The sequence below is a fragment of the Bufo gargarizans genome, chromosome 4 (genome assembly GCF_014858855.1).
Source record: "Bufo gargarizans isolate SCDJY-AF-19 chromosome 4, ASM1485885v1, whole genome shotgun sequence".
Taxonomy (NCBI): domain Eukaryota; kingdom Metazoa; phylum Chordata; class Amphibia; order Anura; family Bufonidae; genus Bufo; species Bufo gargarizans.
This window is the reverse complement of record NC_058083.1, coordinates 341,177,916-341,192,365: the sequence shown is the minus strand read 5'-3', so window position 1 is coordinate 341,192,365 and position 14,450 is coordinate 341,177,916. Positions and strand designations below refer to the sequence as shown.

Below are 14,450 nucleotides of genomic sequence, written 5' to 3'. Positions count from 1 at the left end.
CAATGGGGCAGGATATTATATATAATTTTTTTTTGCTCACATAGCTGACATATTCTGCAGCTCTGTTCCTAGTGGGGCTCACAGTGTAAGAACTAACTCCATGCAGATGTTGTCATTGACTGGATTCAAACCTAGAACCCTAGTGATGAACAAAGTATTAAAAAAATTCAATTCGGTTGCTTCCCAGAATTTTATAAAAATAAAAAATACGCTTTGTGACAAATTACTTTTAATTTTTTTTTATATATTTTTTTTTTTTAGTGGGTGCAATTTTCGGGAGCGCCATTCATACATGATCGCAGCATCTGATATTAACGGTGTACAATTTCTTAAATTAAAAAAAAATATTATTTGGCTGATCAAAGATGACCTCATCGTGCCGGCCAGCATGGTGGCATCATACTCACGGGATTTTGGCCAAGATCAAGCAAGATGACTGCAGCCAGCCCGTTGTGAGCAAATGGATCAGGTAATTTTATTTATTTTTTTGTTTTTTTTTACACTATTTCAGTTTAAATTGATTCGGGCAAATGGAATTTATCCTGAAATTCGGATTGAGGTCCACTTAGTGGAGTTTGATTCGGACATCGCTATTTCTAACCATTAAGCCAACATCCATATGAATTTTTTATTTTTTGTATATTTGCCCAGGGTAAAGGTGTCACTGATCACAAAACAAATAAGAAATTACTCACTCGTTGGATGATGACCTTTAGTTATGAGCAAAGTTATGAAAAATTTGATTTGGCTGATTCACCGAATTTCACAAATTTTTTGTGACAAATTACTCAGTCACCAAGCGCATTCCTGTGCATGTAGCAGGCGCAATGCCTTGGAACGGACAATGGATTACTCCTAAGGGTGTTATTTAAGTGGCTCCCCAGATCTTCTTTCTTTAAAACTTCGACAGGGATATGGACTCTGCTGCAGGGGAACCACCAGACCACTACCTCTTGTATGCTTTGCTACAACTAAGGACTCTGTCCAAACCGCTTGTGTCTGCATTGTCTGTACGTGGAGTTATGTTGCTGAAATAAACTGAAGATTGTCCCAGATTTGCATCCATTGTGCCAGATTTGTTTTTCATCATTACGTCTTGGATTCCCTGGTCCTTCCGTGCACGTGGAGTATTCATGCATAAGGTGAGCTGGAACCGCAACTTACTTTCACTACCTCTTGTAGTCTTTGTTCAGTACTGCTGACCCACTGGGGAAAGACACCCCACTATGTCAAAACCAGGCTGAGGTCAGGCAGAGTACATGGATAAATAGTTTGAGGTCAGGGTGGGTAGATAAGGGTCAGAATTAGGATCAGGCAAGGATCAGGGCAGACAGCAAAATGCCATTACCAGAAGATAGCCAGAAGTCCATACATGGAACAAGCAAATGAACAAATGACACACCTGAGCAGAAAACCGGCATACCTCAAGGGACGGTGCCCAAGGTACCCCAGGATAATCGCATGCTGGCAAATTTTAAGGTTCAGAGAGAGTGTTCACCTCAAACAGGTGGAGAGGCATGGTCAGCGGAAAGCAAGCCTCAGCCTGCGATGGAGAATTATTACTTTGGCATCTGGTAAAGTTCGGCAGTGAAAGGGACTGACAGAAACCTGAAACTATAGAGCGGGTGAGCAAAGGCAGCGGCCTTCCTAATCAGAGGTGTGTCAGAAGTCAAGGACTGCTGCCATGACAGTGGTGCCAACTGGTTTCACCACTTATAATGGACCCCAAAATCTTAGTGGCATTCTACAGTGTCGCTTATCAAATTTTTCTTGATTTATATCTGAAAGTTTACTTTATGGACCAGATTTGATTTCTAGATGCTTTACTTCCTTTTGTAATTCATCATCCCTGTCTGATTTGCCCTTTTTTTATTTGATTGCTTCACTTCCCACACAATTTAAATAAAGTGATCCAAAAGTCGTACACACCCCAAAATTTACTTTTCAATGAAAAGTAAATATAACTCTAAAAAAAAAAAGCCCTCATACATATAACTACAAAAAAGTTATAGGAGCCAGAATATGGTAACAATTTACCTGTGTGAAGTTGGCACCCCATGTTCTTAAATTTCAAAAATAAATACACCATTCGTTTGTGCTGCGTTTGTGCTGGTTTGTGCCGCAAAAATGAACGTTTGTGCCGGTTCGGTTCCTGAGATATTGCGCGTTAGATTTTTATGAAGCCCCGCCCATTTTCCACCCCATGTTCTTAAATTTCTAAAATAAATACACCATTCGTTTGTGCTGGTTTGTGCTGCAAAAATGAACGTTTGCGCCGCTTTGGTTTCCGAGATATTGCGCACTTGATTTGCTGAAACCCCGCCCACTTTCCACCCCATGTTCTTAAATTTCAAAAATAAATACACCATTCGTTTGTGCTGGTTTGTGCTGCAAAAATGAACGTTTGCACCGCTTTGGTTTCCGAGCTATTGCGCTCGATTTGCTGAAACCCCGCCCATTTTCCACCCCATGTTCTTAAATTTCAAAAAGAAATACACCATTCGTTTGTGCTGCGTTTGTGCTGGTTTGTGCTGCAAAAATGAACGTTTGCGCCGCTTTGGTTTCCGAGATATTGCGTGCTTGATTTGATGAAACCCCTCCCACTTTCTACCCCATGTTTTTAACCCTGACTCTAGACCCCCCAGGTGTGCTTCAGCTTGCTCCCCCCCCCCCCCCACACAACTTTTTTGGGGCACAAGCATATTATATTTTTATTTTCTGCGTACGCTGACTGTGGCTGTAAGATCCTTCAGTGGCCGGGACTCTTAGCGTCCGGCCACTGTTAGCGCATCGCACACCCCACCGCTGATCAACTTCAGACGGTTGATCAGCGAGTTTGAATAAAAAAAAAAATCACATTTTTGGGCCTTTTTTTATTTTTTTGTCTGTTAGGTTTAGGGTAAGTTCCCGAACACCCGTCCCCCCACACACACCAAATAAAGTTTATCACACACACACACTCCCCTATGGCCCGCCGGATGTTCTAGGCGGCATATGCCCAGCTTGCCTCCGAGTCCAAGAGCCCCAGTGAGGACGAGGATGACCCCACTTTCCTTTTGTCATCCGCGTCCTCCTCATCATCTAGCGATGATGATGAGACCCCAAGGTGGCGGAGACGCCGCCAGGTGGAGCAAGGAGACCGCCATGCTAGGGACCCTGTGGCCCACACTAGTACGAGAAGCTCTGGGGCTCGTACTAGTTTTCCGGCCCACCAGTTAAGTCCACCGGAGCCCCCTGCCGGTGAACTTGTCTGGTATACCCCAGAGCGTTTTGAGCCTGTGATTCCTGATTTTGTAGGCCAACCAGGAATCCAGATTTCCACAGTGGGCTTCACTGAATGCGACTACTTTAGTCTTTTTTTCAGTGACTCCTTTGTGAATCTGATGTTGGAGCAGATGAACCTGTACGCCCCACAGTTCATTGCTCAACATCTGGGCTCCTTTTTGGCTATGCCCGGTGGCTGGACTCCGGTCTGTGCAGCCAAGATGAGGACGTTTTGGGGCCTCGTGCTGCATATGGGCCTAGTCAAGAAACCTAGTGTCAGGCATTACTGGAGTGGGGACGTCCTCTACCAGACCCCACTTTACAATTAATGCAGCATGTCCCCCCCCAAGGTGATCCTGCCTATGACCGCCTGTACAAAATCAGGCCGGTCATCGATCACTTTGGGGCCAAATTTGTGCAGGTCTATGTACCTGGAAGGGAAGTCGCGGTTGATGAGTCTCTCATTTCTTTCAAGGGGAGACTCATTATCCGCCAGTATGCTCCCTCTAAGCGGGGGAGGTATGGCGTGAAGCTGTACAAACTTTGTGAGAGTACCTCAGGGTGCACTTACAAGTTTCGTGTGTACGAGGGGCGAGATTCCCGTATTCAACCCCCAGAATGTTCCCCCACTCTGGGTGTTAGCGGGAAACTTGTGTGGGACTTTATGCACCCACTGCTAGATAAGGGCTACCACCTTTGCGTGAATAACTTTTATACCAGTATCCCCTTTTTCCAGTCTCTCGCCGCCAGATCCACGTTCGCTTGTGGGACCGTGCGGAAAAATCAACGCAGCCTCCCCACTCACCCCTTCCAGGTACCTATCCCTAGGGGTGCGACCCGTGCACTTACCAGTGGAAACCTGTTGCTGGTCAGATATAAGACAAGAGGGATGTCCTTGTACTGTCCACAATTCACGGTAACGGCATCACCCCTGTCCCTGTGAGAGGTACCGCAGCAACGGTCCTCAAGCCTGATTGCATCGTCGACTAGAATCGATATATGGGAGGAGTTGATCTCCCTGATCAAGTCCTCGAGCCATATAATGCCATGCACAAATGGGGCATGGTATAAAAAAGTTGCGGTCTGCTTGGTGCAGGTTGCCTTGTACAACTCTTTTGTGCTGTCCCAGAGTGCTGGCAACACAGGGACATTCCTTCAGTTCTATGAGGCAGTCCTCAAGGACCTGATCTTTTCTGACCGGGAAAAAGCAGGCCAGAGTACCTCGGGAACTGGAGGCGCCCGGATCGTCCCTGGCCAACACTTTCCAGGTGTTGTCCCCCATACTGGAAAGAAGGGCGGACCCAAAAAAGGTGCAGAGTGTGTCACAGGAGGGGGATACGGAAAGACACCACTACCCAGTGTGACACGTGCCCCGATCATCCGGGCCTCTGCATTATTGGTTGCTTCAGGGAGTACCACACTTGCATGGAGTACTAAATTTATGTTCCCCTTCCCCATTTTAGCCACTGATAATCGGATATAAAACTATGGGGATACTAGTATAAAAGTTATCCACGAACAGGTGGTAAGCCTTATCTAGCAGTGGGTGCATAAGGTCCCACACAAGTTTCCCGCTAACGCCCAGAGTGGGGGAACATTCTGGGGGTTGAATACGGGAATCTCGCCCCTCGTACACACAAAACTTGTAAGTGCACCCTGAGGTACTCTCACAAAGTTTGTACAGCTTCACGCCATACCTCCCCCGCTTAGAGGGAGCATACTGGCGGATAATGAGTCTCCCCTTGAAAGAAATCAGAGACTCATCAACCGCGACTTCCCTTCCAGGTACATAGACCTGCACAAATTTGGCCCCAAAGTGATCGATGACCGGCCTGATTTTGTACAGGCGGTCATAGGCAGAATCACCTTGGGGGGGACATGCTGCATTATCTGCATAATTGTAAAGTGGGGTCTGGTAGAGGATGTCCCCACTCCAGTAATGCCTGACACTAGGTTTCTTGACTAGGCCCATATGCAGCACGAGGCCCCAAAACGTCCTCATCTTGGCTGCACAGACCGGAGTCCAGCCACCGGGCATAGCCAAAAAGGAGCCCGGATGTTGAGCAATGAACTGTGGGGCGTACAGGTTCGTCTGCTCCAACATCAGATTCACAAAGGGGTCACTGAAAAAAAGACTAAAGTAGTCGCATTCAGTGAAGCCCACTGTGGAAATCTGGATTCCTGGTTGGCCTACAAAATCAGGAATCACGGGCTCAAAACGCTCTGGGGGTATACCAGACAAGTTCACCGGTAGGGGGCTCCGGTGGACTTAACTGGTGGGCCGGAAAACTAGTACGAGCCCCAGAGCTTCTCGTACTAGTGTGGGCCACAGGGTCCCTAGCATGGCGGTCTCCTTGCTCCACCAGGCGGCGTCTCCGCCGCCTTGGGGTCTCATCATCATCGCTAGCTGATGAGGAGGACGTGGATGACAAAAGGAAAGTGGGGTCATCCTCGTCCTCACTGGGGCTCTTGGACTCGGAGGCAAGCTGGGCATATGCCGCCTAGAACATCCGGCGGGCCATAGGGGAGTGTGTGTGTGTGATAAACTTTATTTGGTGTGGTGTGTGTGGGGGGACGGGTGTTCGGGAACTTACCCTAAACCTAACAGACAAAAAAATAAAAAAAGGCCCAAAAATTTGATATTTTTTTTTTTTTTTTTATTCAAACTCGCTGATCAACCGTCCGAAGTTGATCAGCGGTCGGGCGTGCGATGCGCTAACAGTCAGCGTATGCAGAAAAAAAAAATATAATATGCTTGTGCCCCCAAAAAAGTTGTGGGGGGAGGCGGGAGGGGGCAAGCTGCAGCACACCTGGGGGGTCTAGAGTCAGGGTTAAAAACATGGGGTGGCAAGTGGGAGGGGTTTCATCAAATCAAGCACGCAATATCTCGGAAACCAAAGCGGCGCAAACGTTAATTTTTGCTGCACAAACCAGCACAAACGCAGCACAAACGAATGGTGTATTTCTTTTTGAAATTTAAGAACATGGGGTGGAAAGTGGGCGTGGCTTCAGAAAATCGAGCGCAATATCTTGGAAACCAAAGCGGCGCAAACGTTTATTTTTGCAGCACAAACGCAGCACAAACGAATGGTGTATTTATTTCTGAAATTTAAGAACATGGGGTGGAAAGTGGGCGGGGTTTCAGCAAATCGAGCGCAATATCTCGGAAACCAAAGCGGCGCAAACGTTAATTTTTGCTGCACAAACCAGCACAAACGCAGCACAAACGAATGGTGTATTTCTTTTTGAAATTTAAAAACATGGGGTGGAAAGTGGGCGGGGTTTTAGCAAATCAAGTGCGCAATATCTCGGAAACCAAAGCGGCGCAAACGTTCATTTTTGCAGCACAAACGCAGCACAAACGAATGGTGTATTTCTTTTTGAAATTTAAAAACATGGGGTGGAAAGTGGGCGGGGTTTCAGCAAATCAAGTGCGCAATATCTCGGAAACCAAAGCGGCGCAAACGTTCATTTTTGCAGCACAAACGCAGCACAAACGAATGGTGTATTTCTTTTTGAAATTTTAAAACATGGGGTGGAAAGTGGGCGGGGTTTCAGCAAATCAAGTGCGCAATATCTCGGAAACCAAAGCGGCGCAAACGTTCATTTTTGCAGCACAAACCAGCACAAATGCAGCACAAACGAATGGTGTATTTATTTTAGAAATTTAAGAACATGGGGTGGAAAATGGGCGGGGCTTCAGAATATCAAGTGCGCAATATCTCGGAAACCAAAGCGGCGCAAACATTCATTTTTGCAGCACAAACGAATGGTGTATTTATTTTAGAAATATAAGAACATGGGGTGGAAAATGGGCGGGGCTTCATAAAAATCTAACTCGCAATATCTCAGGAACCGAACCGGCACAAACGTTCATTTTTGCGGCACAAACCAGCACAAACGCAGCACAAACGAATGGTGTATTTATTTTTGAAATTTAAGAACATGGGGTGCCAACTTCACACAGGTTAACAATTTTTTTTTTTTTTTTTTTTTTTTTTTTTTTTTCAGTATTGAACATGCAAGAAAAGCTATAAATATGTAGTATAGCTGTAATCATACTGACCTAGAGAATGAAAGTAACAAGTGTTACCACATGGGGAACGCCGTAAAAACAAAACTTGTACAACGATTGCAGATTTTTTTTTTTCAAATTCACATATCATTTTTTTCAGCTCCCCACTACATCCTTTGCAATATTAAATGGTGGAATCAAAAATTGCAACTTGTCCTTCAAAAATGTGAACTGAAAAATAAAAAAAAGCTATGGCTCCAGAAAGGCAGGAAGTGAAAAACGAAATAACCTCTGGGCTGAAAGGGTTACGCTGGGTTCACACCTGAGCGTTTTACAGCGCGTTCCTACGCGCTGTAAAACGCTCAACACAGAGAAACCAATGATTCCCTATGGGAATGGTTCACACCTGGGCGTTTTACAGCGCGTACGATCGCGCTGTAAAAAGCCCGACGCTCAAACAAGTACAGGAGCTTTTTTTGGCGCGTTTGGGCCATAGACTCTTTGGACAACACTGCTGTCAATCACCCAAACGCGCGTCAAACGCGCGTTCACTATTTAAAAAAACGCGAATAAAAACGCGCATAGAAACGCGCGTTTGAGAAACGCCTAGGTGTGAACCCAGCGTTAGGGTTACGATGCCTCAATAACCTCGTCCATAACATTCATCATTTTCTTCTACTGTCACTAATCACATAATCTATGTCCTTCAGTGTCTATACAGTTGTCAATATATTGAGCACACTATATAGAATAGAATTAACAAAGACCATCCTAATATCACTGATGCTTGTTTAAAGCATGGGAGGGGGCACGTATCACCCTGTAATAGTGTCAAATAGTCGCACAGTTTGGCGCAATAAAAATGGCAAATTAGTTTTCGAAGATTTTGCTCCCTGTTTGCCACTTTAAAAACTGAGCACATCAGGCTCAGGAGTAAGCGGTGAGAGGCTTGGCACATTAATTATAATTTACACCAGGAAACTAGCATAGATTATACCAGAAACCTACACCATCTTCATTTGTGGTGTAGATTTCAGTACTGAACCTGACACCTCCTAATTTTGGTACATCTGGCACCAGTGAGCAATTTCTTAAGACCATATTGTGAAATGGCAGTCTTAACCCCTTAGCCATAGTCTGGGCTGCCTCTTTTTACTGTGGCGCACAGGTCTCGTGGGGGTTTGGCTCTCACATGACAGCCGCGCTTGTGCTCTAACAGCCCAAACCAGCAGGAGTGCCGATCCGGGCTGTATAACTCTGTACATGCCGCGAGCAATGGCACCCACTGCATATAAAGTGCTGGCGGAGGGAGAGGTCTCCCATCGTGATCCAACAAATTTGATTGTGGGGTGCTGATGTGTGTGAAGGCTAGCTGGTGTCTGATGTAGGGCCAAACCAGCCTTGAGTAGTTTCCAGCAGTCCCTTGTGGGACTATGAAGTGGTAAAAAAAAAACAAAAAAAAAAAAACAAAAAAAAAAAAACAGCTTTTTTCTATTGAAAATATGCTTTACAATGAAAGAAATTGCATTAAAAATCTCCCCCATATGGTTGGTATTGCCGCTTCCTTAATGTCCTGCACTACTTAAATATCATGTAAATTATCCCCTACGTGAACGCCGTAAAAAAGAAAGTTCTACAAATTACAGAATTGCTCATTTATACCTAGTTGCCAATGAAAAAAAGTAATAAGCGATCAAAAAAGCTATTGCTTCAAAATGATAACTTCAAGCTGTCCCACAAAAATCAAGCCCTCACACAAGCTCCATAGAAAGGGGGAAAAAAAAGTTATGGGTCTTGAGAAGCAGCGATGCAATTTTTATTTATTTTTTAAAAGTGGTTTTATTAAACAAAAGTAGTAACAGGAAAAAAAACTAAGATGTTATTTATACAGACAAACAAACACCATAAAAACTCAGTGGCAGTATTGCTGTTTTTCCCATTTCCTTTCTAGAAAGAGTTAATAGAAGTTATTTAGAAAGTTATGTGCACCTCAAAATGGCGTCATTAAAAACTACAACTTGTCCCACCAAAAAACAAGCCTCATACAGCTATACAGATGGAAAAATAAGTTATAGCTCTTGGAAGGAGACGATGGAAAAAAAGGAAGAAAAAGCTTGGTCAGTAAGGCCCAAAACAAGCTGGTCACTAAGGGGTTAATAAATGTCCCCTGGTATTTTTAGACCCTATGCCCAGGTGTGATCTTAGGAGCATTCACATCAGGGGTCAAGTCCTGAGAAAAAAAGTGTGGGAACTCACCCAAGATGCAATGCAAACCCCCCCCCCCCCCCCCCGCATACAATCCCACACAGCAGCCCCCCCCCCATACAATCCCACACAGCAGCCCCCCCCTATACAATCCCACACAGCAGCGCCCCCCCCATACAATCCCACACCATAGTCCCCCCCACCCCATCATACAATCCCACACCATAGTCCCCCCCACCCCATCATACAATCCCCACACATAGTCCCCCCACCCCATCATACAATCCCACACCATAGTCTCCCCTATCATACAATCCCACACCATAGTCCCCCCCATCATACAATCCCACACCATAGTCCCCCCCCCCCCATCATACAATCCCACACCATAGTCCCCCCCACCCCATCATACAATCCCACACCATAGTCCCCCCCCCCCACCCCATCATACAATCCCACACCATAGTCCCCCCCCCACCCCATCATACAATCCCACACCATAGTCTCCCCATCATACAATCCCACACCATAGTCCTCCCCATCATACAATCCCACACCATAGTCTCCCCTATCATACATCCCACACCATAGTCCCCCCACCCCTCATACAATCCCACACCATAGTCCCCCCCACCCCATCATACAATCCCACACCATAGTCCCCCCCCCCACCCCATCATACAATCCCACACCATAGTCCCCCCCACCCCATCATACAATCCCACACCATAGTCCCCCCCACCCCATCATACAATCCCACACCATAGTCCCCCCCACCCCATCATACAATCCCACACCATAGTCTCCCCATCATACAATCCCACACCATAGTCCCTCCCCATCATACAATCCCACACCATAGTCTCCCCTATCATACAATCCCACACCATAGTCCCCCCCATCATACAATCCCACACCATAGTCCCCCCCACCCCATCATACAATCCCACACCATAGTCTCCCCATCATACAATCCCACACCATAGTCCCTCCCCATCATACAATCCCACACCATAGTCTCCCCTATCATACAATCCCACACCATAGTCCCCCCCATCATACAATCCCACACCATAGTCCCCCCCATCATACAATCCCACACCATAGTCCCCCCCCACCCCATCATACAATCCCACACCATAGTCCCCCCACCCCATCATACAATCCCACACCATAGTCCCCCCCCACCCCATCATACAATCCCACACCATAGTCCCCCCACCCCATCATACAATCCCACACCATAGTCCCCCCACCCCATCATACAATCCCACACCATAGTCTCCCCTATCATACAATCCCACACCATAGTCCCCCCCATCATACAATCCCACACCATAGTCCCCCCCACCCCATCATACAATCCCACACCATAGTCCCCCCCCCCCACCCCATCATACAATCCCACACCATAGTCCCCCCCCCCACCCCATCATACAATCCCACACCATAGTCCCCCCCCACCCCATCATACAATCCCACAACCATAGTCCCCCCCCACCCCATCATACAATCCCACCCATAGTCTCCCCATCATACAATCCCACACCATAGTCTCCCCATCATACAATCCCACACCATAGTCCCCCCACCCATCATACAATCCCACACCATAGTCTCCCCTATCATACAATCCCACACCATAGTCCCCCCACCCCATCATACAATCCCACACCATAGTCCCCCCCACCCCATCATACAATCCCACACCATAGTCCCCCCCCCCACCCCATCATACAATCCCACACCATAGTCCCCCCCACCCCATCATACAATCCCACACCATAGTCCCCCCCCACCCCATCATACAATCCCACACCATAGTCTCCCCATCATACAATCCCACACCATAGTCCCTCCCCATCATACAATCCCACACCATAGTCTCCCCTATCATACAATCCCACACCATAGTCCCCCCCATCATACAATCCCACACCATAGTCCCCCCCCACCCCATCATACAATCCCACACCATAGTCTCCCCATCATACAATCCCACACCATAGTCCCTCCCATCATACAATCCCCACCATAGTCTCCCTATCATACAATCCCACACCATAGTCCCCCCCATCATACAATCCCACACCATAGTCCCCCCCCCCCATCATACAATCCCACACCATAGTCCCCCACCCCAATCATACAATCCCACACCATAGTCCCCCCACCCCATCATACAATCCCCACACCATAGTCCCCCCCCACCCCATCATACAATCCCACACCATAGTCCCCCCCCACCCAATCCTACAATCCCACACCATAGTCCACCCCCACCCCATCATACAATCCCACACATAGTCCCCCCCACCCCATCAATACCAATCCCACACCATAGTCTCACCCATCATACAATCCCACACCATAGTCTCCCCATCATACAAATCCCACACCATAGTCCCCCCACCCCATCATACAATCCCACACCATAGTCTCCCCTAATCATACAATCCACCCATAGTCCCCCCATACCTACCAATCCCACCCCATAGTCCCCCCACCCCATCATACAATCCCACACCATAGTCCCCCCACCCCATCATACAATCCCACACCATAGTCCCCCCCCACCCCCATCATACAATCCCACACCATAGTCCCCCCCCCACCCCATCATACAATCCCACACCCTAGTCCCCCCCACCCATCATACAATCCCACACCATAGTCCCCCCACCCCATCATACAATCCCACACCATAGTCCCCCCCACCCCATCATACAATCCCACACCATAGTCTCCCCATCATACAATCCCACACCATAGTCCCTCCCCATCATACAATCCCACACCATAGTCCCCCCCCATCATACAATCCCACACCATAGTCCCCCCCCCCATCATACAATCCCACACCATAGTCCCCCCACCCCATCATACAATCCCACACCATAGTCCCCCCCACCCCATCATACAATCCCACACCATAGTCCCCCCCACCCCATCATACAATCCCACACCATAGTACCCCCACCCCATCATACAATCCCACACCATAGTCCCCCCCACCCCCATCATACAATCCCACACCATAGTCCCCCCATCCCACATGGCACACCTCACAGAATTGTCAGCCCCCTCCACAGGCTTCACATGTCCCTCTCAGGCAGACACTCTCCCCTGTCAGTGCTAAAGACGCTGGTGCGCAGAGCAGCCATGCCTGACCTTCCAGCTGTAATAGAACTTCTGAAGTGCGTGCTGGCTGCCGACCCACGTGACCTAGAAATGTCACGTGATAGTGTGACGTCAGAAGGTCCGTTTGGTGTCTGGAGTTTAGACACTACCCTTCTGTTTGTATCGCTGTCCTGAGGACAGCGATATAAACAGAAACAGATCACCATGGAGATGAGCGCTTCACTTCCACAATGGAAGCGCTCATCTCAGTGCCTGCCCCGCCGCCACACACTGCCTGCCCCGCCGCACACAGATGAAAGGGAACGGCGTTCCTGCCATGAAAAAAGTGCAGGAACGCCGTTCCCCCTGGACTCGACCCCTGATTCACATCTCCCCATCTAACAAATTGAGTCATTTTAGATTCACAGGCCGCTGGGCTGAATAACATGGTAGAAGTGTCCTTTTGGCACTTTGTGTTCCTTCATTTTAACCCCCTCCCCCGGGTATGCATTTTGCAGCTTGGTGAGCAGACAATTTTTCAGTTTTTTGATATTTGCATTCCAAGAGCTATAACTTTTTTTTTTTTTTTTTTTTTTTTTTTCTGTCGCTGTAGCCATTTGAGGGCTTGTTTTTTGCGGGACAAGTTGTTTTTAATGGTGCCATTTTGGAGTAGCACTCTGCAAACAAAATAAAGTGCAAAAAAGTATTCTGATGCTAATACTATGCTTATGAAGTAAACTTGATATTCATAGCCTTAGCAAATACACTTTGTACAAAATTGTGGCCTGTCTGCCACACGTCACACCGATTTCAGTAAGACAGGAACCTAACACTAAATTCTACCTGTTATGTGCTATTTTGGTACCAAAAATGATAAAAATCTGAGTGGGGCCAGCATGCATGTGGAACCTGCACTCACTGAATTTTTATGGTGGACCACATGGCACATAACGGGTAGAATTTAGTGGTAGGTTCCTGTCTTACAAACATCGTCTTGACGTGTGGCAGACGGGCCCAAATAATTTTGTACAATATGTATTTGCCAATAATCTCAAATTTACTAAATAAGCGTATTAACATCACAATACGACCTCAGGGTACGACTCTCTCCTGGCCTCCACAACGTTCATCCAGTGTGCCGTCCGGGAAATGTAGCATCCCTGGCCAAATGCACTTGTACATGTGTCCGTGGTTAAGTGGACCTTCCCAGTAATTGCGTTGGTCATGGCACAAGTGATGTTACGGGACACATGTTGGTGTAATGCGGGCACGGCACACTTTGAAAAATAGTGGCGGCTGGGGACTGCGTAACACATGATGGCTGCTGACATCAGGCTGCAGAAGGCCTCAGTGTCCACAAGCCTTAATGGCAACATTTCCAGGTCCAGTAATTTAGAAAGCTGCGCCTTCAACAGAGGATTGGCCAGCACGTAACAAAGGTGAAAAGGAGGCAGTGGTGTGACCCACAGACAGATTGCGGACCCAGACGTTCGGCCCACTTATAATTGTGCTTGAATAGCATGTGGCAGATCATGCTGGTAGTGGTGTGGTTTCTAGTGCGAACGCCCCGCTCAATTTTGTTACGGCACAGGTTGCAAACTACTATTCTATTGTCTTATGCACTTGGCAAGGGAGGTTTCCGCAAGGGGGTACTCTATGGAACAGTTGCAGGCCTGTTTGGTGTGGCCTGCCTTCTCCCTTTTGCCACCCCACTGACTCTTCCAGCCTGTTGCGGTGCAGCATATCCCTCCCCCTCTGTACTGCTGTCCTCTCTCGGCTTTTCACCTTCCTAGGTTGGGTCAGTGACTTTATCGTCCACCACCTCCTCTTCCACTTCCTCACTCTG

The 14,450-nt window shown here is 47.4% G+C and overlaps 1 protein-coding gene across 1 annotated transcript in view; it reads left to right on the top strand.

Moving 5' to 3' along the window:
• Positions 1 to 328: 328 nt before the first annotated feature.
• Positions 329 to 14,450, top strand: part of LOC122935420 (embryonic protein UVS.2-like) — a 31,039-nt gene continuing 16,917 nt past the window's right edge. Inside the window, exon 1 of the mRNA XM_044291189.1 lies at positions 329 to 469. Coding sequence (XP_044147124.1) covers positions 366 to 469 — 104 coding nt within the window. The 5' untranslated portion in view covers positions 329 to 365. The remainder of the gene's footprint in view (positions 470 to 14,450) is intronic.